Source organism: Archocentrus centrarchus, unplaced genomic scaffold, assembly GCF_007364275.1.
Source record: "Archocentrus centrarchus isolate MPI-CPG fArcCen1 unplaced genomic scaffold, fArcCen1 scaffold_30_ctg1, whole genome shotgun sequence".
NCBI classification, from domain to species: Eukaryota; Metazoa; Chordata; class Actinopteri; order Cichliformes; family Cichlidae; genus Archocentrus; species Archocentrus centrarchus.
Window position 1 is genome coordinate 3728737 of NW_022060259.1, and position 25358 is coordinate 3754094.

Genomic DNA, 25358 nt, shown 5'->3' on the forward strand with positions numbered 1-25358 from the left:
CACGCTGATCAGGTGATCTTTGCAGGAACGTTTTTCTAATACAAATAAAATATGTTATAAGAGATTAAAAAAGGCCTTAGGTATCCAGATTGGGATACACTGGAATAAGAACAGAAATTTAGGCAGCGTTTTCATTCTAATGATATTTATTCGGCCTACTGAGATTGGCAGATTTAGTATCTATGTTCTGTTTTGTTTTGTGGTATAATTTAAAAAGAAATTGTGTTTAAAGAGGCCATTATATTCTTGAGTAATATTTATCCCAAAATATTTAAATTGAGTTGAGATTGAAAAAGGGAAAATTTTAAATGCATTAATATTTTTCCGAGCTTTAGAATTGATAGGGAATAGCATACTTTTTGATAGATTTAATTTGTATCCCGAAATCCTACCAAATTCCTTTAGGATTTCCATTATTCCATCCATTCCACCTGCCAATTAGATCCTACCTGGTCAAAATCTGCTTATCACTTCTGTCCCCACTTATAACAAATATCATGCATCTCTCTCTTACTTCTGGTCAAGTTCCTTTGCCATTTAAAGCAGCTGTTATTTCTCCATTGTTAAAGAAGCAGGGGGCCGATCCCAGTAATTTGAATAATTTTTGGCCCATCTCTAATCTTCTATTCCTTGCTAAAATTCTTGAACGAATTGTAGCCAACTAGGTTTACAATTACCTCTCAAATAATAATCTTTTCGAGGAATTTCAGTCTGGTTTTCATCCTCTACGCAGCACCGAGTGCATTAGTTAAAATCACAAATGACCTACTAATGGCAGCTGACTCTGGTCTCTTAACCATATTTATTCTTCTCGACTGTAGTGCAGCTTTTGTCACTATTTCCCATTCAATCCTCCTTCACAGATTAGCTTCACTAGGTTTTACAGGTATTCCTCTTCTTTGGTTTCAGTCATATCTTTCCGGTCGCACCCAATACGTTCAGCTCAAAACTGCCAAGTCATCCATCACCCCAGTCTCCTCCGGTGTTCCTCAGGGCTCTGTCCTCGGTCCTCTTCTCTTTGTTATCTACTTACTACCATTAGGACATATTTTTAGGAAATACAGTATTCATTTTCATTGTTATGCCGATGACACCCAGCTCTATGTCTCTTCTAAACCAAATGCTCTTCTCCCCCCGTCCTCCCTTTCTGACTGTCTTTCTGAAATAAAATTTTGGTTTTCTGACAATCTTTGCAAATTGAATAATGATAAAACAGAAATCCTGTTGATTGGTGCCAAATCCACCCTTGCAAAATCCAATCACTTCACACTCCCCATTGATAATTTCCCTGTCCCCATCTCCTCCCAAGTTAAGAGTCTGGGTGTCATCCTCGATAGCACTCTTTCTTTTGAGGCTCAAACCTCACTCGGTCTGCTTATTTTCACTTACATAACATTAATCGCCTCCGTCCTTCTCTTACACCTGCCAGTACTGCAACTCTTGTCCACGCTCTTGTCACTTCTCGTTTGGATTACTGCAATTCCCTGGTCTACCGCTCACACTTCTCCATAAACTTCAGATGGTTCAAAACTCTGCTGCACATATCATTACCCGAACCTCCTCTACTCAACACATCACTTGCATCCTTCAGGACCTACATTCGCTTCCAATAGACTACCATATCAAATACAAGATTCTTCTTCTCACCTTCAAAACTCTCCATAGCCTTGCTCCCCCTACATTGCTGTTCTAATCCATTACTATACTCCCTCACGCCAACTTCATTCTTCTTCGTCACTGCTCCTTACTATACCTTCTGATGAGAACTTATCTATCAATGTAATTATAATTGATTCCCAAGGAAAAGTAATACATCATCAGCATAAAGGCTTATCTTATGGTCTGTACTTTTTGTTTGAATTCCTTTAATATTTGCATTTTGTCTAATTGCTGCTGCCAGTGGCTCAATAATGATGACAAAAAGTGAAGGAGAGCGTGGGCAGCCCTGCCTGGTGCCCCTCTGCAGACTAAAGCTTTGGGAAATAAGATCATTTGTCCTAACCCGTGCATTGGGGGAGCTGTATAGTGTTTTGATCCAGTTAATGAAGGAAGAACCAAATCCAAATTTTTGTAGAACTGCCAATAAAAATTTCCAGTTAACCTGGTCAAACGGCTTCTCTGCATCTACAGAGACAACTGTGGTTTCTAATTTGTTAATGGAACAGTAATCTATTACATTTATTAATCTGCGTGTATTATTGGCTGCATGTCGACCCTTGATAAAACCTGTCTGATCAGGATGTATTATGAGTGGGGTAATATTTTCTAATCTTCTGGCCAAGACTTTGCAAATTATCTTAAGATCTACATTTATGAGTGAGATTGGGCGGTAGCTGGATGGAAGTGTGGGGTCTTTGCCTGGTTTAAGAAGCAGGCTGATGTTGGCTGAGTTTATATTTGGAGATATTGTGTGATTGTTCTGAATCTGAGTTACCATTCTGAAAAAAATGGGTTCTAGCTCAGACCAAAATTCTTTATAAAACTCAGCTGGAAACCCATCTGGACCAGGGGCCTTATTATTTGGGAGATGCTGTAGGGCATCTTGGAATTCAGACACTGAGAAAGGTGAATCCAGAGCTGCAACCTGTTCATCATTTAGCTTTGGTAGATTTATACTGTTAAGAAATTCTTCAATTTCAGCATCAGATGGATCAATCTGTGAGTATAAGGCTTAATAAAAGTCTTTGAAACATTTATTTATTTGTTGTGGGTCATGAGTAACGTTACCAGTTGAATCTTTCATAGAATGAATAGCTGTTTTTTCTTTATTTAATTTTAACTGGTTGGCCAGAAATTTTCCAGATTTATTTATCTAAAACAACAATATTGAAAATGGTGGAGAAAACAAAACAAATGAGCAAATGACAACAACATACTATGCTGATTAATTCAGCATTGACTATTGTATTAACCCGGTTAACCAATGAAAATTAGAGTTGAAGGAGAAAATAAGACAGAAATCTCAGTATGGACACAGATCACCTGATCAATCAGTAGAGCCATGGCTGGTGTTTTTGTCGTGGTAAAGCTGTCCTTTCACATAAAGTTTATCAACTGCGATCACAGCCCGGGAGCCTCCCTGTATGAACTTCTTCCGGATGGGGAACAGGACCTCACGTCGCTCCAGGATCTCCTTTGGAAACTGGTCCTTGACGCTGAAGTCCGTCCCTCTCAGCTCCCGGCCGCGGCTCTTCACCAGCTCTTTTTGTTTGAAGTGTTCGAATTTGGCTACGATCGGTCTGGGTCTGCGTGCTCCGGGTCGCTTCCCTCCCAGGCGGTGGACTCTATGGAAGGCGATGGTCTTCACGGTGTCCTCTGGGAGCTTCAGGTGAGTTTGGATAAACTCCTTCACTGTAGCCTCCTGGTCCTCCTCTGCCTTCTCTGGGATACCTGAAAATACGAGATTTTCTCTCATGCTGCGGGCAGGCCCGGATTAAGGTGGGTCTGGGCCCCGGGGCAAGGAGATTGCAAGGGCCCCCCCTCCCCCCCTCCCGCTCCGAGCCCATACCAACCCAACCCCCCCCCCGACACACACTCCCCTACAAAAGTCTCTTTCTGCTCTTCCTTCGTGCAAAATCATCTACCAACTCATCAAAGTTCAGCTGTTGCACAAACTGTGATTCAATTGCAAGAAGTGAGAGGGAGTTCAGACGATTTTGGGTCATTTTCATCCTGAGCTCATTTTTTATTCGAGCCATTCTGGAGAATGACCGTTCCCCTTCACAGTTCGTAATTGGCAGAGTCAAGAACAGTCGAAGTGCGATGTAAAGACTTGGAAAAGTGGACTGCAAATCCAAATTTACCACGGTCTTTAGCATTGTATTTGGGCATCTTTGTTCTTTTGGAATGAATGATTTGAATTGAACAAGTTCATCTGCCAGGCTCATGGTTAGATCAGTGGGATATGCTGCAGCAAGTGCTTCGGCCCTTGAAGTGAGCTCACTGATTGACATATTATCAGGCATGAAAAGAACATGAAAAAGATTGGTCAAGTGTGTGTATGCAGTTAACCGATGGTCAAGACAGGACACAAGCTTGTCAATTAGAACATTGAACGTTTCAATTCGAAACTTTTCTTTTCCACCTAATTTAACATCTGGCTCTGCACTTTCATCAGCCATATGTTTGCGCTTCTTTGTGCGCTGGAGATCATGTCTGTAGTCTTGGGAGACTGAATCAGTAACACTTAAGGCTGATCTTTCAAAATGGGCAAAATTGTCTCTCTGTGCTGCCACAAAATCACAAAGAGAACTGAGAAGCTGTGTTGCCGTATTTATGTTGATGTTAGGTTTCTGTAACTGCAGGCTTGTGGCTTGGAACCGCTGCAGTATTGTATCCCAAAAGTATGCCATGACAGCTATCTCTAGGGTGTCCAGCTTGCCACAAAGTGCAGAGGCCTCACTTCTAGTGTCACGTTTCTCCTGTGGATCTTTGGAAATATTGTTCAGTGAATCTCTCAGTTGTGCATAATATTTCCACAGAGCATTTGTTGATTCAGCTCTTGCACTCCAGCGAGTGCCTGACAAGGACTTCAGTGTGAGTTTCACATTTGTATTTCTGAAAACCTTTCCCCACCTGTGTGTTGAAGAGGCACAAAATGTGTACAAAGATTGCAGGAAGTCAAAGAAACGCCCAGCTTCTGGGCTACTGTCAACAGCATTGACACCAACTAAATTCAATGAATGCGCAGCACAGGGGAAATAACAAATCAATGGGTTTATGCCTTTCAGATGAGCTTGAACTCCATTGTACTTTCCTGACATATTACTTGCATTGTCGTAAGACTGGCCACGACAGTTACTTATGTCTAGGCCCAGGTTCTCCACCATTGCAACAACACACTCAGCCAAATTGCTCCCGCTATGATTCTCAATAGGCTCGAAACCCAGAAACCGCTCAACAACGTCTCCCCCAGCTTCAACAAATCTGAAAATAAAAGTGAGTTGGTCCACATGTGCAAGATCGGGAGTGGAGTCAACGATAACAGAAAAGTATTTGGCCTCTTTTATCTCACTGATAATCGCTTCCTTTGTTCTTTCTCCCATTAAGTGGATAAATTCCCCACAGATTGTGGATGAGAGATAGGACACAGAGCCTTTGCCCTTGCCTCCAAACCTTTGGAGATGGTCAGCTAGAAAAGGGTCAAATTTGGCCAACAGTTCGATAATGCCTAAGAAATTACCATTGTGAGGTGATCCAAACTGCTCGTCATCTCCCCTGAACGCAAGGCCCCTCTCTCCCAAAAACTGAATTACAGCAACAACTCTTCTCAAAACGTCCCGCCAGTATTGCCTTTCTGCATCAATTTGTTTCATAAGATCAGAATCAATTCTTCCTGTGTCTTTGGAACGACTGTGTAATGCTAACATGCAAGCCCTATGCTCCTCATTCCTCTCATGCTCACCGATACGCTCAGAATGTTTCCAATCAGAAAACCCATTGACAAATGCATTGCACTTACTTGAGAACAGTTTGCAAGCAAAACAATAAATGCAACCAGAGGAAGGTGAGTAAAGGAGCCACTGCCTTTCCACAGACTGACCATTAGGTAGACAGCATTTGACTAAGGAATTTGTGAAACTCCTAGTGCCACCCCCCATGGTCATATCTCTAATTGAGGCAGGGTACTTTTCACTCTGATTTTGAAAAGCAACTGCTCCTCTACTAACCAGAATCGACTTAGCCTGTTCAGTAATGGCATTTGGCCACAAAGTAGGGTCATTAACGGTTTCACACCAGGAGTTTGAGGTCCTAGCTGCTAATGGGATACTGGTCTCAGTGTACTCCTCCTGGTCTGACAGTGAGTCTGCTGTTGTAAGAGTACACGAGTCTGGAATGGCTGTGGTATTTGAGCATGAAGCAGAAGATCCATGACTGGAGATGGTGTCCCCAGCTTCTGAGTGGAAACTGAGCTCTGTGTGTGGCCCTGAAGCCTGAGCCTGAGAGGCCAGGTCTACACCGGATTGGATCTGTGTGGGCTCCGGCATGATCAAATCAGTGGTGCTCTCTACACTGCTGCAACTCGGACCACTGATGACATTATCAACATTGGTATCAACATTGGAATCCTTTGGCTTATCAAAAAAGCCAGAAATCGAAGGCACATTTTTTAAGAAGTCAGCCTGTTTTGCCTCTCTGTTTTTTTTGGCTCTTCGCTTTGAAGCGCCACTTTTTTGTTTGCAATCCATAGGCCTACTATTAATGACAGTTGCAAAAAAAAACAAAAAAAAAAAACAAGACAAACAAAAAACCAAGTCGCCACTGGCTCTGTGAAAAGTCACTTGATGACAACACGATATATGATTAAGGGCAGAAGCTAGATAAAGGTAATATCTCAACCGTGTAAGACTTCCTAAGACAGAACAGAATATGATGAAATGATTAAAATGGGAAAAAGTCGCTTATCAGCTTTTTAGTTATTAAAGATGGCCAAAAGTTGCAGTGTGAAGCTTAAAGGCAGAAAGTAGCTGTTGTTTACATATCAAAACTAATAGGCAATGTCGCTAAATTCACTAAATGAAGTTGCCAGAGAATGGCCAAATACAATACAACACTCCTTAAAGTTCGGAAGGTGTTATATTTAAACACGAAATACACTAGCCTTTTAAGGTAGGCTTTTAACCTTTAAAGGTATAATGTGATATAGTATAATGTGATATAGTACACAATAATAAAATATAAATGTATACAAGCCTTTAAAAAGGCTGTTGAATATTAAACTACATATGATGATATAGTATGATATAATATAATACAATATAATATAAATGTATACAAGCCTTTAAAAAGGCTGTTGAATATTAAACTATACGTATAATGATATAGTATAGCTTAATATAATATGATACAAATGAATGCAAGCCTTTAAAAAGGCTGTTGATTATTACAACTAAACAAGTGATGTTGCACAGGTTGAATGCAAAGCAATTTGTCAAGCAGTAAGCCAAGGTCAAGTTCTGAGTGAACAGAAGTGATGCAGGGGGTTATATATATATAGAGAGAGCCAAAGTCTCCACCCCTTCTTTCAGTCCACTACTTGTGGCCAATTCAGTGACTTTTGATGGTCCCTGGCAACTAAAAATGTCGTGTAGCGCCTTTGGCAACTTTTTGGTCAGCTGATGACTCAACTCATCTTTTCAGTGGCATTGTCCGTTGATTCTCGCTATCCCGACATGCCGCTATTCCAACAACTAATGTAATAAATATTTGCCTTTACTGACGGTTAGGGTTAGGAATAGTTTTAGGGTAAGGCATATGCCTTTATTGACGGTTAAGGTTAGGAATAGTTTTGGGTTAGGCACATTTAATTAAACAGTGTGTCAGTAATAAACAAAACCAAAACATACCGCTATGCCGACAATAGAAATCAATGGCAATAGCGACATGCACCCGGCATAGTCATTGTTTTTCAGCATAAATGTAACTCTGTGCTGCTATCAGAAGTGTTTCTCATGGTGAAATAGTGCTGCAGATTAGCTCTAATCTTTAAAAATTGCTAGCATTGCCCTTTTGCATTATGAACGCAGCCATGCATGCACGTTTTCTAGAGATGAGCATTGTGTATGACGCTTTGCCGTCATATGTCACGTCATGATGTCATCTGGCGATTTTTCAGAGAGCCAATAGTGACTTTCTGTGATTTCCACAGGAAAATCCATATTGGACATCCAAATTTGTTCATATGGACATATGCAAGCGAAATCTGCAAAGTTGAGAGGTACAAAACCTTGTGTTCTTAAGGTGAATATCTACTGGTGTATTACTCTCCCCGAAGAGAACTAATAGGTTATAATGACAAGTGAATCACCATGTCATTTTGTGTGCAAACAATATTGTGCAGGAGCGAAATCACTTCCCACAGAATATAGATACAAGTTCTGCTAGCTCTCTACTGGGGCCAGCGTTAGGCCCAGGATATGCGGTGGTCACAAAGCGACAGTGTTGCTAGGTCTAGTAACTTGTGCGCATCTCTAGCGATAAAAGAAACCATCTACTGACTTTGGCGATTTTATGGCGAATCTGGCTACTTGTCTTTTAAGTGACAAAAGCATTATTTTTCAACACAACTGTAGCCCTGCGCCACTGTCAGAAGCCATTCTAATGGAGAAATAGGGCAGCAGATTAGCTCTGATCTGTAAAAAGCTGCTAGCACTGCCTTGGTTAGCAATACCTATTCCGACATCCCGCTATGTCGACATGTCGCTATTCCGACACTTCTTCACTGATGGTTAAGGTTAGGAATAGTTTTGGGTTAGGCACATATCGCTATGCCGACAATAGACATCAATTGTCGGCATAGCAGCATGTCGCAATAGCGACATGAATCCCACTGCCTTCTTGTAGGATAGTCGTAGCCGTGCACCCGTTATAACGCTGTGACATTATACATAATGTCATGACTTTATCTGGCGACTTCTAGCGACTTTTGAGAGAGTCAATAACAACTTTCTGTGATTTTCTTAACAATACTGAGTCCACTGGAAAATCGTCATTGGAAATCCAAATTTATTCACTGAAAAAATACAGTTGCTCTTTCAATGACATAAGTCTTTAAGTACAATATAATTTATTCCAATACAGTTATAATATTATGTAAATGTCTATGAGCTTTTAAACAAATTGTTGGTGGCTAAATCTGATATGTGAGATATTAATAAAATAATATTGATAGAAGTTTCGATAAATGGATTTAAGAATATTAGATTCAATTTTCACTTAACTGTGGGACATATGGAAGCGTAATCTACAAAGTGAAGTGGTACAAAACCTGGTGTTCCGAAGGTGAATGTCTACTTGTCTATTACTCTCCCCGAAGACAACTAATAGGTATCATGACAAGTGAATCACCATCGAAATCACTTCCCACAGAAAATAGATACAAGTTCTACTAGCTCTCTACTGGGGCCAGCGTTAGGCCCAGGATACGTTGTGGTCACGAAGCAGGTGTTGTCAATTGAGAAACTTTGCCGTTAGATTTAGTGACTTGTGGGGGTTACACCTCTCCATTACGAAACCCCGCTACTCCGAAACCCGAAACCGGGGGTGCATATCCCTACCCCCTTACCCTAACCCTAACCCCGTTCGGAGTGGCGGGGTTTTGGAAAGGAAAAACGTCCGCACTTGTGGGCGTCCCTAGCGACAAAAAAACATTTAGCAACTTTCGCAACCTTTTGGTGAATCTGGCTGCTCGTCTTTAAAGTGACAAAAATCATTGTTCTCAACATAACTGTAACTTTGCGCCGCTGTCAGAAGCATTTCTAACAGTGAATCAGTGCTGCAGATTAGCTCTGATCTGTAAAAATCCGCTAGCACTGTCTTCTTCTACTACAGACATAACCGTCCCCACACGTTTTCTAGAGATTGGCATTGCGTGCATGGTGCTGTGACATCATACGTAATGTCATGATGTCATGTGGTGACTTTAAGCGACTTTTCAGAGAGCCAATTGCGACTTTCTGTGATTTTTAGCAGGACTGAGTCCACTGGAAAATCCATATTGGTTTTTCTCTTACAATGGCTGCCATTCCTCATGGCCCAGGAATCCTCTGGTTGTCGTCCCCCATGCCCCAGGGGCCCTCTGGTTGCCATACATCATGGCTCAGGGGCCCTCTGGTTGCCATATTCTGTGGCCCAGGGGCCCTCTGGTTTTCGTACTGCATGGCCAAGGGACCATCTGGTTGCCATATCCTGTAGCCCAGGGGCCCTTTGATTGCTGTCCCCCTAGGCGCTCTAGTCGCCGTACCGCATAGCCCAGGGGCCCTTTGATTGCCATTTCCTGTGGCCCAGGGGCCCTATGGTTGCCATATCCCGTGGCTCAGGGGCCCTTTGATAGCCGTCCCCCGTGGCCCAGGGGCCCTCTGATTGCCGTCCCCCGTGGCCCAGGGGCCCTCTGATTGCCGTCCCCCGTGGCCCAGGGGCCCTCTGGTTGCCATATCCCGTGGCTCAGGGGCCCTTTGATAGCCGTCCCCCGTGGCCCAGGGGCCCTCTGATTGCCGTCCCCCGTGGCCCAGGGGCCCTCTGGTTGCCATATCCCGTGGTTCAGGGGCCCTTTGCCATCCCCTGTGGCCCAGGGGCCCTCTGATTGCCGTCCTCCGTGGCCTAGGGGCCCTCTGGTTGCTGTACGACATGGCCCAGGGCCCCTGGGCCAGGGGCCCTCTGGTTCCTATGTCCTGTGGCCGAGGGCCCTCTGACTGCTGTCACTCCCCCCAGCCCATTTCAGTTAACCCTTATAGACTAAAGAAGTACAACTAAAGAAGATCCTAGAATAGAGGGCTCTATCGCAATCAGCATCGACATCGGTATCTGGATTGTTGTTGGGCCTCCCCTGGGCCCCCTGGATCCATGGGCCCCGGGGCGCCAGCCCCACTCGCCCGGTCGGTAATACGGCCCTGGGTTCAGGGGCCCTTTGCCATCCCCTGTGGCCCAGGGGCCCTCTGATTGCCGTCCTCCGTGGCCTAGGGGCCCTCTGGTTGCTGTACGACATGGCCCAGGGCCCCTGGGCCAGGGGCCCTCTGGTTCCTATGTCCTGTGGCCGAGGGCCCTCTGACTGCTGTCACTACCCCCAGCCCATTTCAGGTAACCCTTATAGACTAAAGAAGTACAACTAAAGAAGATCCTAGAATAGAGGGCTCTATCGCAATCAGCATCGACATCGGTATCTGGATTGTTGTTGGGCCCCCCCCTGGGCCCCCTGGATCCATGGGCCCCGGGGCGCCAGCCCCACTCGCCCGGTCGGTAATACGGCCCTGGCTGCGGGCCTGAAGCTCGATAACCATCCATCCATCCATCCATTCGCTTCCGCTTATCCTGGTCAGGGTCGCGGGGGGGCTGGAGCCTATCCCAGCTGTCATAGGGCGAGAGGCAGGGTACACCCTGAACAGGTCGCCAGCCTGTCACAGGGCCAACACAGAGAGACGAACAACCTGTCACACTCACATTCACACCTATGGGCAATTTAGATTAGCCAATTAACCTAACCCCAGTAAGCTTACTGGGGTTAAGCTCGATAACCGATTCTTTAATTTTCTTATGTCCTTCTGAGAGCCGGGTCATTTCCTCGGTGAGGGAATTCACCGACTCTCTGAGGACAGCGTTTTCAGCAGCCAGTGTTTCCACCTGATGCTGGCTGAACTCGACTGACTCCCGCAGGGCCTGAAACTCCTTGTGGAGGATTTCAACTAGGGCCAAGCGGGCGTCAAAGCTGGACAGCTTGTTGCTTATGGACTCCAGAATGCCCACAATATTGGGGGTGGGTGGCGATACCACCTCTGGGGAATTTTCAGGGCGGCTTCTTTTTGTGGACGGAGTTCCCTTGCTGGTTCAGGGAGTCGGCGTCTTGTCAGTTTTCCCCATAAAGACTCTCTCAAAACACTGGTCAGTATAAAGTTGCAAACTGTGCAGGTCCTCGTCACCGTCCTCCAGAGTGCTGAAAATAATTTACATTAACTAGAGATATATATAATTATTACCTTCTAGTAGTAAGTTGGCGAGAAAAAACTAAATCACGGAAGCATTTCGGAGTTAAACTCACGCTGCCATGTACAATGCTGCAGAGATTCACGAGGTCTCTTGATACTACAGCATAGCGTCCTACAGTTTGTTCTATGGTATGTTGGATTTTGTTTGATTTTGAATGGGCATGTGTCTGTGTATGTGTGTATACGTAGGCATGTCGGTGTGTATTTAAGTATGCCAATATATGTATACGGGTTTGTTGTTTATATGTCCAAAATAAAGAAAATCAATCAATCAAAAACTCTAGAAGCAGATTCTTTTACGAACTCAAAACACAGTGTTAAGTTGAATGTACCCTTCTTAAAATAAACTTCAGGCATGTTAAACTTTAGCAGAACACAAAATACAAAGCCTTGCTTTTAACACACATAACATGGATATAGAGTCCATAGACTTCCATCACGACTCACTAGGTCTGTACTAATACACAGCCACCACTTGGTGCTTTAGCTTAGCTTTACACTTAGCTCTGATATAGGCTGATTACCCTGACAGACTCGTTCTAGCCAACGTACTCTTCACCAGCCACTCATGCTTTCTGTGCTGAAAAATCTGCTTCCTTCTGCAGTTTACTCTTATCATTTTAACCTTCACAAACAGTAAACATTTATCTGATTAATCGTCATGGTAGTCGCGGACACATCTGCCATTTTACAATCACAGTGTGACGATTCTTTTACAAAACACAAACCTATCATTTTACTCTTTAGCTCGATCTCTTTGACAGTCCTGGGTATTTATGATCTATTGCTACTGTTGTCTATCATTTAAGTGTTGTGTATAACTGGCTTACCTGTGGAAATAAAGAGAGTTTTATTTTTGGAGAGCACTCGCTGTAAAGTCTGCCATCACAACTGACTAGCTTTCTTCTTCTGGGTGTCAGCTGCTCATGCGGTAAGCACTGGCGGCACTACACATCAAACCCCAAAACACACATTCAGACAATTTGACAGTCAAACAGACTAACAGTGACTGTACCACATATATATGTCCTTTTTGTAAGTAAAAATTAAATGGGGGGGCATCCATTTCTCTGCCTCCATCTCCATCAAGGTGCCACACATGCACACTTTTCACATTTCACTTATTTTCTCTTATTTTGAAATGCAGGCCTATTTTATTTGGTAAATGAGAGAACATTATAGATTTCAGCAGTCACACATATATGTTATGTCCAAATAAATATTGTGAAAATGATTTTGAATTGTATTGAATTAATTTGACAGTGAGGTATTGATTACATATAAACTGCTTAAATATATATCATGCTACAGAGATAGAGAGAGACATTATCATCTTCCAGACCTTGGCTTCAAGAAATTTTATTTAATTTTTAGTTGAATACCCCTGTCTGTTGGGGTTTCTCTGTAATTATCATAGGGTCTTTACCTTACAATATAAAGAGCCTTGAGGTGACTGTTGTCATTTAGTGCTAAATAAATATTTTTGCTTCTCAGGATCAGTGGCGTCGCATCCAAATACAAGAACATCATCTCCAGAAGTATTCTGATCCATTCAGGACCTCCTGCTGTCTACCAGCTGAGACCAAAGAAACAGGAGTTTGGAACTCTGACCAGAATGACTGTTGGTGAAAGAAATGTGAACAAGATCAATAAAACCATCTTACTTGCTGGAGAAACAGGAACAGGAAAATCTACTCTGATCAACGCTCTGATCAACTACAGCATGGGAGTGAAGTTTGAGGATGAAGTCTGGTTTCAGATCGTAGAGGAGGAGAGAAGAAGTCAGACAGGAAGTCAGACACCAGATGTGATCGTGTACGAGATCTTTGGTTATGAAGGTGAAACTCTGCCCTACTCTCTGACCATCATTGATACTCCTGGATATGGAGACACCAGAGGGATTGAACGAGATGACATTGTTAGTGAGAGATTATTGGATTTGTTTCGATCAGATGATGGAGTTCAAGAAGTTCATGCAGTGGGTCTGGTGATGAAGGCAACAGATAATCGACTGAGTGACCGACTGATGTACAGCTTTGATTCAGTGATGTCTCTGTTTGGAAAAAACATGGAGAAAAACATTGTAGCTCTCATCACACATTCAGATGGTGTAACGCCTGAGGATGCCCTTGAAGCTCTTAAAGGTGCAAAAATTAAATGTGCCAATGAGGAGAATGAGCCTGTTCACTTCCTGTTTAATAACCAACAGAAGAAAGAGAGAACAAAAAGAAATAAGCTGGCCTTGAAAAATGCATGGAGAGTAACTGAGGAAGGAATGAGAGAATTCTTTGCATTTTTGGAAAAAACAGCACCTCAAAAACTGATGAAAACAGTTGAAGTGTTAAATGAACGCATCAGACTGAAAGCCTGCATCCAAAACCTGCAAGAGAGAATCGAGTTTATTGAACTAAAACAGAAGGAAATCACACAAATCCGAGAAGCTCTAGAGATCCAAGAAGCTCTACAGAAACAAGAAGAACAAAACATTCAAGAAATTCTCAAGATTCAAGAAACTCTAAAGAGTAAAGGAGAACAAGAAAAACAAGAACTTGAAAAAATTCAAGAAACTCTAAAAAAACACGAAGAAGAGATGATGAAGAACGAGAACTTCACTGTAGAATTTGATGAGCCCTACAAAGAAAAAGAACCCATTGATGGTGGGATGTGGGGGTTGGCTTTTTATGAAGCAGCTACCTGCTGTACAGTCTGTGAGGAGAACTGTCACTATCCTGGATGCACAGTGGCCTGGTATCCTAAAGACTGTGAGGTCATGAAAAAAGGCCGCTGCACTGTTTGTACCAAGAAGTGTCCTGTGTCAACTCATGTGAAAGAAAAGTGGAGATATGTGACCAAGACCAGGAGAGTTCAGAAGACCAATGAAGAAATGAAAAAGAAATACGAAACAAATAAGTTGGAAAGTCAATTGAAGAAGACTAAGATGGAAAGTCTTAAAGGGGGCATTAACAACCTGACAGCAGCTGATTCATTGCTGAACAAACCAGAAATGCAACAGAAGTATGAAAAGAAAAAAAACGAAAATGAGAAGAAGAAGAGTCTTTTGGAAAATCTTGAAGAAGAAATGAAGCAGCTGACAGCAGAGAAATCACAGTGGTTGGATGAGTCCTACCAACATGTTGTCAGCCTGCAGCAGATCGCCCTGAAAGCTGATTCAGTTTCCACTGTTGCCCACTTGAGCCTGCTGATTGAGAAGATGAAGGAGGAAGGAGACACAGAGAAGGTCCAGAAACTGGAGGAGATGAGAAGCAGAGTGGATGAAGGAAGCAGAACAGCTCTGGGATATATGTGGAATAAACTAACAGCATTTGGGAAAAGAAGTTAAAGGACCTGTGAAGGAGATGAAGCAGAACGTTTTAATCATGAAAAACGTATTTTATTATAACCCCAATAACTTTAATATCATGTTCATATCTTAACAGAAATGTGGTGGAGGAAGATTAAATTGTGTATTAATGCATATGTGGATCAGCTGGGACTGAGCTGACAGCAGTGAGGGCGCCACCTGCTGGTTAATGATCAGTACAGCAGTCTGTGAGAGCAGCCCCTCCCTCCCTGATGTCACAAACTAAACCCACAGTGTCTCTGTGTTCTCCACAAATACATGTGTTTCTGTCTCGTTGTTCTAATGTGGTTCTAATGTTGTCAGTGTGAGCTTTATTCTGCTGCTCCTCTCATGGTGACTCAGTGTCAGTAAAGTGGTTGTGGGACAGGAACATGTCACTGACTGATCCAGGAACAGTCCAACATGTTGCTGTCTTTCTAATCAGTGAGTACAGAGGATGTTAGAGACACTGAACTCAGACACAGGGCAGAAAGACTCAATCCAACTTTGACTCTTCAGTGTTTGTGAAGAGTCCTGAAATCTGATCTTCTTGGATTCTTCATGTGTGTTCATGCTCTTAATGACTCTGAAATATTCCTGATGACTCAGGCCGAGTGGAAACATTTGGATCCTTTGATGTTGGACTTGATTTGTTCAGATTCTCTAGATTCTGTTCTTCCACATGAAATCATCTCCTGCTGGATGCACTTTTCTGTCAGTCCTCAATCAAATCTCTGCTTCATTCAGTCAGTTTGCTGCTTCTTTCTGCTCAGCTTTCTCCAACAAACGTCTGTTTCTCTTTGTTCCTCAAACACTTTCAGTTTATAGTGAGCAGCAGCTCTCACACACACTCAGCAAACACACACAAAGCTCCATCAGAGCTGAGATTTCATCCAGAGATCAGGAAGAACCTGTGAGGAGCTCAGCACTGACCACTAGAGGGAGCTGTGTTCCATGACTGAGGAGATCCTGCTGAGATCCACTTTGAGAAGTTTCTCTGATTATTAGTGATTCTCTGATTTGGGGTCATTTTTCTCATAAGTTTGATTTTAAGAACTGATGCTGTAAAATTAGTAACATTTTCCATGAGTTCATCATTTTATCTGAAAGAGGGCTGATTAAACTATTCAAAGATATTCTGGTCCAGCTCAGGGTGTTATGCTGTTATCAGTCTCATCTCTATTAATAATCAATGCACGCTCACTGTCATATTTACACTTTCTAAAATGTCCCTGAATTAATGAAGAAGCTCTTCAGTTTTCATTTACATTCACTGGATGAAACGTCCTTCATTCATAATTCCACTGTTTAATTCAATTATAATTATTTGAAGGTTCTAACATCTATGAAATAAAATAATAACCATAATAAAAACTCATTCTATAAATGTAATAGATAATTACAAAGCTTTTAATAACATATTTCCTGCATCCACTTTGAATATAAAGACTTTTTCACCTGAATGAACTTTTGGGTTTGATATAAAGAGCAAAAATAAAAAGAAAGATTTTTATGATAAATTAACCTAGACTCCTCTGGCTAATATTAGTACTATTATTTTATTTATGTATGTGTGTGTGTATATATACCTGTATTTAACTACGCAAACAGGCCTCCTATTGGATAATTCCTGCAAGGCCGATTATCTTTCAGCTGGAAACAAGTTATTTAACCCCAACTGGTGCAATGAGCTGCTTCTCATTTCTTAAACAACCATGTAAAAAGACACATCACGTGGTCATGGAAAAGATGTCAGTCTGTTTGAGAAGGGTCAAATCATTGGCTGCATCAAGCAGAGAAAATATCTGAGGAGATGCAGAAACTAATAAAATTAGGTTAAAAACTGGAAGGATAGGATTTCTTCAAGGAAGAAATGTGGCCAGAAAAAAATCCTGAATGATGGTGATCGGCGATCACTTAAACAGAATGAGGTCAGCTGACTGCCTGAATATACTGAATGACCAGGTTATTCCATCAATGGATCTTTTCTTCCCTGACATATTCCAAGATGACAATGCCAGGATTCATCGGGCTTGAATTGTGAAAGAGTGGTTCTGGGAGCATGAGACATCATTTTCACACATGGATTGACCTCCACAGAGTCCAGACCTCAACCCCACCGAGAATCTTTGGGATGTGCTGGAGAAGGCTTTGCGCAGTGGTCAGAATCTGCTATCATCACTGCAAGATCTTAGTGAGAAATTAATGCAACACTGGATGGAAATAAATCCTGTGACATTGCAGAAGCTTATCGAAACAATGCAACAGGGAATGCATGACGTAATCAAAGCTAAAGGCGGTCCAATGAAATATTAGTGTGACCTTTTTTTTTTCCACCAGGCAGTGTAACCACTAATGAGGGCTGAAATCCGCAGCTCCGCCCACCAGAGGCCAGAGGCAGGCAGAGAAAGACCCAGGAAACCTAGCAACCAATGAGGAGCTGATACACAACAGCAAAAACACAAGAAGACCACAAACAGGGCTTTAGCATGTTTGTCAACCTGATGATCAAAATGTTAGAAAGTTTGAGTTTGTGCTGTAAGTAAGTGGAACAGGGTGGACGTGAAACCAGGCTGAATATCAAAGCATCAAAGCATTAAAATTCATTCATAGAAAGGGTCATATTTGGTGTAGACTATTATAAGTAAGGCTACGCAGCAGTTTTTAATAGTTAGGACTTATAATGTCCTAAATATTGTCCTAAAGATGTTTGGGGACATTTTTAAAAATCCGTGATTATTGTAAAAATAAAACATTTTGACACATTTGTTGCTCTCTGTGACAGACGGCAGTTAACAGAAATGCTAACGGCCCATTTTCATACTGAATACACAGAATATCTGCAATGACCTGCTACGTCACAGTGACAGCTTTGATTGGCAGCTGCAGTCACGCAGAAACTCACGTGTCTGTGTTCAGGAATCACAGACAGAGCAGAGACTGAGAGGAGCTCCAGAACCACGACCGCCTGTTTCTAACCGACAGGGTGAACCGGACTCACCGACATGAAGGAGCTGAGGCTCCATCACTGTCTCAGTTAATAAGCTGATCAGGAATGAAGTTAGCAGCTAAGATTAGCTGAAAGCTAATCTGTGCGCAAGAATGAATAATAAAGAAATGAGTAAAGAAATCTCTGGATGATTAAAATCAGAGCTCAAGTTCAGACATGAGCTCTGAAGAACTGAAGGGTGTTCAGACCTGCAGCTGAAGATGAACAACTGAAACGGTTCATATGAGAAACAGAGGAAAGTCACAGCTGACTAACATTCCTGTTACATACTGTATTCTGAGTATGATACTGTGAGAGCAGCAGGATGGTCTCTCCTCAGCTCCTGGCTGATTATTAAATACCTGCAAACAGCAGCATGTTCCTGTCTCACCTGCAGGCACACAAACACTAAAATAAAAACTCCTCATTAATGCAGCATCAAGATGAATTACTGAGATCATTACTTTGATATTGTTTTAGTAAATAAATGTTAATAACTTTCTGTTTGCATATTATTACCTGCTTGTTTCCACCTTATTACAGCACTATTACATCATTACATGCTGTAAGAGAAAGTTCTACCATTATGTTCAGTTCAAGAAGCCCCGATCTGCCATCCAGGTCACTAAACTGTTTTCTAGGTCAGTGTTTTTCCATGTTTTCAAGCAACAGAACATTTTTCAGTTCACAAATATCCTGCTGCACAGCACCAACTAAAATGTATTTATTTTGTTCATAAATAAACAAACAAAAAAACGAGATTTTGAATATTAAATTTTGTTTTCTTTTTATTTATTTGAATAGAAACCTGATGGATTCTTCAAATTGGGCCTAAACCAGTAAATTAACTCTGGATATGATCTAAAACTGTTGCATGTTACCAAATGTGATGCAATGATATAACAATATCAAATTTAACATGATTACTTAGTTTAATAGCAGCATAACTTTACCAGGGTTGAAATGTGAAATGATCCAGACGCCCTGATTGGTTAATGTTTGTTGGTGCTTTCCTGTCAGGTTCAAATCAAACATCAGTGAGGTGAGTTTACAGCTGTTAGCTGACATCAGGTCACAGAGAAATTCATTTGGATGAGAAGTGATGTCCTCTGAGATCCTCCTCTGCTCACCGCTCCATCATTACTGAAGTTTCAGTAAACCAGCTCAGTGTTCTCCTTTCTGCTCAGCTGCTGCCCCCTGCTGGCCTGCAGAGACATTACAGGTCAGCCTGACTGCATCAGTCCTCTCTTCAGTAAACAGGCTGAGAGCTTCATTCTCAGCTACAAAGATGTTTCAGTACCTTACAGTAGAAATAAAGGGCAGCGATCACAAAGAGCAGGATCAGCAGGAGGACGACTGCTGTGATGGTGTGAACTGTTGGATCTGATGGATCTGATGGATTCATTAAGGACATGTTCATATTCAGTTATCTCTTCAGATCAACTTCAACTTATTCAGATCACCTGAACCTGAATCAGCCTGAGAGGAAACCGAGTTACAGCTGCTCAGATAAAAAAAACAGTAATGCAAAGAGTAACATGGTAATAACCATAATATGGTAAAAGATAAATAATGAATAGAAGGGGACCAAAGACAGAGCCCTGGGGAAGATCATGACAGCTGGGCAAGCTTGTGATCTGGAATTTTTTAATTGAACACACTGATTATGATCTGAAAAATATGATTTAAACCAGGCATGAGGAATGCCAGTGAAAACACCAGATTCTAATCTCTTTAAAAGAATATGAGAGATCAGGCCCATTCAATTACTTTTTCTTCTGGGACAGATTTGAAAATTTTGAGATGCCACTGGGCCGAAGACCCCTACTTATATTATTTTTTGAGACTTAAATATGCTACTGCCTGAAATAATCAATAAATACAGGAATTCACAATAAAGGCTTTATACTGCATCATTTATTGATGAGCAAAATAATTCAAGTGCATTGCAAATTTTAACATTTGGGCCAAACCTTGACCAGAATATTTTTAACAAGGCATTTATTCACCTCACATATGTTTAATAAATAATGTGGAGCAACCTTTTGCAACAGTAAAGTCTTCTTTAACATTTTAGATGTATTTGCAAAAGTGCATTTGTCTAACTATAAAGGCCAAATGAGGCAGTGCATTAAATATTTCAACAAAAGAAACTTTACCAAGTGAACATTTAACAACTGTAAAATTAAAGCTTCTTCTAAAACGGTGATTTACATTGTCAGTTTTACGTTTCTGACCTGTCAGTGACGCCTTTGCGCGGTTGTTGTACTTGGAGGAAGTATTCTGGGCTGGTGTTGCTACAATAGTGGGAGCGGTGCGTTCAACATATATATATATGTGCAATATTAAGGACACACATGAACATCAGCAGGAGAAACATAAAGAAAAACATGAACTCCAAAACTCAATAAACTCTACAACAAACTTCAGCATCAGTGCAGTACACGTGATGTATAACATCAGAACACAGCCAATGTTGGACAAAAACAAACTGAATTGTTTGAAGGAATCAGTTTGAAGGAGATTTATATGTGTGTACCAGAGGTGGGAAGTAACGAAGTACAAATACTTCGTTACTGTACTTAAGTAGATTTTTCAGGTATCTGTACTTTACTTAAGTATTTATTTTTCTGAGTACTTCTTACTTTTACTCCCTACATTTTTACACAAGTATCGGTACTTTCTACTTCTTACATTTTCAAACAGACTCGTTACTTTTTAACGTCAGAGAGAAGTTTTTATTTCCGGTCAGTGCGCCGTCAAACATCAAACGATCTGAGCCTAAACGGAGGAATAATAACACATAAGAGACAATCGTACTGCGTATCCTCCATCATCGGCTTATCTCGTACAAAGGGATTAAATACGCAAACCCATATAATTAATGTATCATTTATAGTGCTATAATCGGGCCGGACCGAGTCCGTAAGTTGCGCTGCGGCACATAAACAGCTTAGCTAGCGCTACTGAAGAGGAGCGAGCATGAAGGGAGTAACGTGTGGCAGGTAAATGCAACGTTTCTAAATGCTCAACAAATATCAGCAAACACACAAAGTGTGTGCAGTTTGTCACACAGTGTGTCTGCTAGCTAAAAGAAGAGCTGCTGTATTTCAGGGAGAGCAAAGAGAGAGAAGTTCACTCAGAGATGGAGAAAGAGGACAGGAGAGGAAGAAGAGAGGCTAGAATTAAAGGTAAGGAGTGAAAACAAACTGAAGTATGCTGACTTTGTGTAATTCAAAGATTCTATGAAAATACTGCAGTTTAGTGTGTAATAAATAGGTTAGTTTGTTGTACTTACTACAGTAAAGCTCTGTGTTGGTGCACAGAGGCTGCGTTGATGGGCAGAGTTACAGGTTACATCATTGCAGCAGAGATGAGTTTGAATCAAAGCTGCTGATGCTGAGATTCATTCACTGAATCCAACATTTCTACAGCCTGTATGCTGTCAGTGTAGGGGATGGAGATCAGCTCAGAGAGCTGTGAAATACTGGGTTACATCTTTGTGAGTTCAGTTCATCCACACAGAGCAGTAAACCTCAGAGCAGCAGCAGCAGGTCAGCTGATCACAGCCTGCACACCAACATCATTTACTGCAGCTCACAGTAGAAAGTTGTGATTCTTCTCCCCATGCAGAGCCACTACAGCTGATCTTAGGGTTCCTCCACCTTCTGAATCCCACTGTAACCCCTGAGTATCCTCATGTTGGTGTTTAGGTGGAGGCACAGTCACCCTCTACTATGGAGGACACAGAGAACAGAGCTGTGTTTAAATTCCCTTTCACAGTTTGTGTCCTACATAACAGATTCAAGCTGAGTGCATTCATTAGGATTAAAATTTAGATTGGAATAACATTTCTATTCTCATGTATTATTTTATATTATTACAATAATATATAATGAGGTTCGGTTAGTTTTACACAAAAATAGCAGGTAGAAACGTCCTCCAAAGAGCTACTTTTACTTTCTTACTTTGAGTACATTTCAGAGCCTGTACTTTTTTACTTTTACTTAAGTAAAGAAGTTGAATCAGTACTTCGACTTTTACTAAAGTATTTTTTAACACAAGTACTTGTACTTCTACTTAAGTACAGAATGTCAGTACTTTTGCCACCTCTGGTGTGTACCGTCTGAGCTGTGTGGATATGAAGAGGTAGATTGTTCCATAGCTTTGGTGCTGCTGCTGCAAAAGCTCGATCACCTCTCTGTTATTGTCTAGTTTTAGGCCTCTGTAAGAGCAGCTGGTTAGATGACCTCAAAGTTCTTACAGGGGTGTGACTGTGAAGCAGCTCAGAGAGATACAAAGGTGCCAGTTCATTTAAGGGAAGGGTGCCCAATATGTCGATCGCAATCTACTGGTCGATCGCAAGAGGAGTGCAGGTAGATCACACGGAACCCCCAGTGGAGTTGGGGGAAAAAAAATGTAGATTGCATGTCATTAAAAGAAGTAGAAGACGGATGATAAACTATCATCCATCCATTTTGTTACCACCCTACGCACATCTGGGCAGATGACTACCATAAACAGAGTGACTGCAAACAATACACAGAACAGCTGACAGCAGGCCGTACACAGTGGCGCCATCTTGCTCATTCTCACAGGAAGTGAGAATTAGTCCACATTTATGCTTGTGTAGCTGGATTGTGTGTTAATTACCCACAGTTTGTGTAGCCGTTGTGCACTTCTCAGGTGGACTTTGATGTTGGTGGTTTTCCGTTTGAGAAGTGCTCCACGCATGTTTTCATCATCCACAAAAACACACTCGCTTCTATCTGTGCTATCATACTCAAAACCCCTTTATGGGATTCTGTCGCTTTCTCTGCAGACCTCTGCCATTACTTTGTGGAACAGCGCAGTGAGCCCGCGCACGCAAAAAGTTGCCCGATGGCGCTCTCTAGCTTAAACTGCTACAGAGGAAAAAATGATTTCATATCAATCCACTGTCGACTGGTAAGTCAACAGCTTCGCTTTTACACTAAGCTCCCTCTTCACCATAACAGACCGGTGCAACGTCCGCATCACTGCAGAAGCAGCCCTGATCCGTCTGTCGATCTCCCGCTCCCTTCTCCCATCACTCGTGAACAAGACTCCGAGATACTTGAATTCCTCCACCTGGGGCAGGAACTCGTCCCTGAGAGGGTGCTCCACCCTTTTCCGGCTGAGGACCATGGCCTCAGACTTAGAGTTGCTGATTCTCATGCCAGCTGCTTCACACTCGGCTGCAAACCATTTCACCGTTTCACTGCGAGCTGGAGGCCACCACCTGATGAAGCCAACAGCAGAGATGAGACTCTGAGGCCACCAAGGAAGAAACCTTCTGCCACTTGGCTACACCTAGAAATTCTGTCCATAAAAATTATGAACAGAATTGTGACAAAGGGCAGCCCTGACAGAGTCCAACACCCGCAGGAAACGAGTTCAACTTATTACCCACTATACAGGGACTGACTAGCCCGCAACAACGAGCCAGACTCCCCATACTCCCACAAGACTTCCCACAGGATACCCCGAGAGACATGGTCAAATGCCTTCTCCAAGTCCACAAAGCACATGTAGACTGGTTGGGCAAACTCCCACGCACACTCAAATATCCTTGGGAGGATAAAGATCTGGTCCAGCATTCCACGACCAGGACGAAAACTGCATTGTTCCTCCTGGATCCAAGGTTCGACTAATGGACGGACCCTCCTTTCCAGCACCCTGGCATAGACCTTACCGGGGAGACTGAGGAGTGTGATCCCCCGAAAGTTGGAGCACACCCTCCGGTCTCCTTTCTTAAAGATAGGGAACCCCCACCGCGGTCTGCCGATCCAATGGCACCTCCCCAGATCTCCAAGCGATGTTGCAGAGGCGTGTCAACCAAGACAGCCCTACACAATCCAGAGCCTTCAGGAACTCAGGCCGAATTTCGTCTACCCCAGGGGCCCTGCCACCAAAGGAGTTGTTTAACCACCTCAGTGACCACGCCTCCTGTGATGGGCAAGTCATCCCCCTCATCCCCAGACTCAGGTTCGACTACAGAAGGCGTGTCAGAGGGATTCAGGAGGTCCTCGAAGTATTCCTTCCACCGTCCGACTACAACCTCAGTTGAAGTCAGCAGCACCCCACCCGCACTATAAACCGTGTGAGTGGAGCACCACTTTCCCCTCCTGAGTTGCCTGACAGTTTGCCAGAATCACTTCGATGCCTTCCAAAAGTCTTTTTCCATAGCCTCACTGAACTCCTCCCACACCCAAGTTTTTGCTTTGGCCACTGCTGGAGCTGCAGTCACAGCTCTGAGCAGCAGCCTCAACAATGGAGGTGCGAAACATGGTCCATTCGGACTCAATGTCCTCAGCCTCCCTCGGAATGCTGTCGAAGTTCTGCCGGAGGTGGGAGTTGAAGATTTCATGGACTGGGGGTTCTGCCAGGCGTTCCCAATGCACCCTCACAACATGTTTAGGTGCGCCAGGTCTGTCTAGCATCTTCCCCCGCCACCTGATCCAACTCACCACCAGGTAGTGATCAGTTGACAGCTGAGCTCCTCTCTTCACCCAAGTGTCCAGAACGCAGATTTGATGATACGATTACAAAATCGATCATCGACCTGCGACCTAGGGTGTCCTGGTGCCATGTGCACTTATGGACATCCTTATGTTTGAACATGGTGTTCAAACATGGTGTGCAAACTGTGGTTTGCACAGAAGTCCAATAACAAGGCACCATTTGGATTCATATCAGGCAGGCCATTCCTCCCAATCATGCCCCTCCAGGTCTCACTGTCATTGCCCATGTGAGCGTTGAATTCTCCCAGCAAGACGATGGAGTCACCGAATGGAGCACCTTCAACCACCCCGCCCAGCAAGCCCAAAAAGGGTGGGTACTCTAGGCTTTCATTTGGCGCATAAGCACAAACAACAGTCAGGACCCGTTCCCAGGCCCAAAGGCACAGGGAAACAATCCTCGCGTACACCAGTGAAACCTTCGACATACAGGCAGCAAGCCAGCGGGCAACTCCAGACTGGAACAGAGTCCAGCCCTTCTCCAGGAGACTGGTTCCAGAGCCCAGGCCATGCGTTGAGGTGAGCCCAACTATATCTAGCTGGTATCTCTCAACCTTACGCACTAGCTCAGGCTCCTTCCCCACCAGGGAGGTGACATTCCATGTCCCAATAGCCAGTATCGATAGCAGTGGATCGGTCTGACAGGGCCTCCGCAGGCCCACGTAACCTCTTTGGGCTGTGCCCAGCCAGGCACCACGGGCTAATGCCCGGCCACCAGACGCTCTCCCTCGAGCTCCCTCCCCAGGCCCAGCTCCAGGGTGGGGCCCCAATAACCCTATCCCAGGCAGGGTAAACTGTTCCCTCATTGTTGTGGACATAGGGGTCTTCTGAATTAACGAAAATGTTTTTTCAATTTCAGTTTTCGTTATTTTGTTCATTTTTGTTAACTTTAACCCTGTTTGTTACAACGTTTGGCCATATCACGTGATATGGCCAAACTTGAATGCAATTGGTCAGTGTCTTTTCTTGGACGCTTCAGCACTACCGTGAGGGCTGTAAAAGCTGTGCTGGTA

The 25358-nt window shown here is 43.0% G+C and overlaps 2 protein-coding genes across 3 annotated transcripts in view; one reads left to right on the top strand and one right to left on the bottom strand.

Moving 5' to 3' along the window:
• Positions 1–3296: 3296 nt before the first annotated feature.
• LOC115776296 (uncharacterized) lies at positions 3297–14817 on the top strand. Its single transcript, XM_030723912.1, has 3 exons — positions 3297–3328; positions 12972–13874; positions 14001–14817. The coding sequence occupies exons 1-3, from the start codon at positions 3297–3299 to the stop codon at positions 14815–14817; spliced, it is 1752 nt and encodes a 583-aa protein (XP_030579772.1).
• Positions 14818–18642: 3825 nt separating this feature from the next.
• LOC115776309 (scavenger receptor cysteine-rich type 1 protein M130-like) overlaps positions 18643–25358 on the bottom strand; it is a 41450-nt gene continuing 34734 nt past the window's right edge. For both annotated transcript variants that reach the window (XM_030723932.1, XM_030723933.1), the window contains 2 exons: positions 19107–19198; positions 18643–19011 (listed from right to left, as the gene is read on the bottom strand). In XM_030723932.1, coding sequence (XP_030579792.1) covers positions 18958–19011; positions 19107–19198 — 146 coding nt within the window. In that variant the 3' untranslated portion in view covers positions 18643–18957. The remainder of the gene's footprint in view (positions 19012–19106; positions 19199–25358) is intronic.

Excerpts from the sequence above, each read along its gene's own strand:
- LOC115776296 (XM_030723912.1), top strand. The coding sequence starts at position 3,297 with ATGGTCTTCACGGTGTCCTCTGGGAGCTTCAG. Across the intron at positions 3,329-12,971 it reads GTGTCCTCTGGGAGCTTCAG|GATCAGTGGCGTCGCATCCA; the intron begins GTGAGTTTGGAT and ends TTTGCTTCTCAG. Across the intron at positions 13,875-14,000 it reads AACCTGCAAGAGAGAATCGA|TAAAGGAGAACAAGAAAAAC; the intron begins GTTTATTGAACT and ends AACTCTAAAGAG.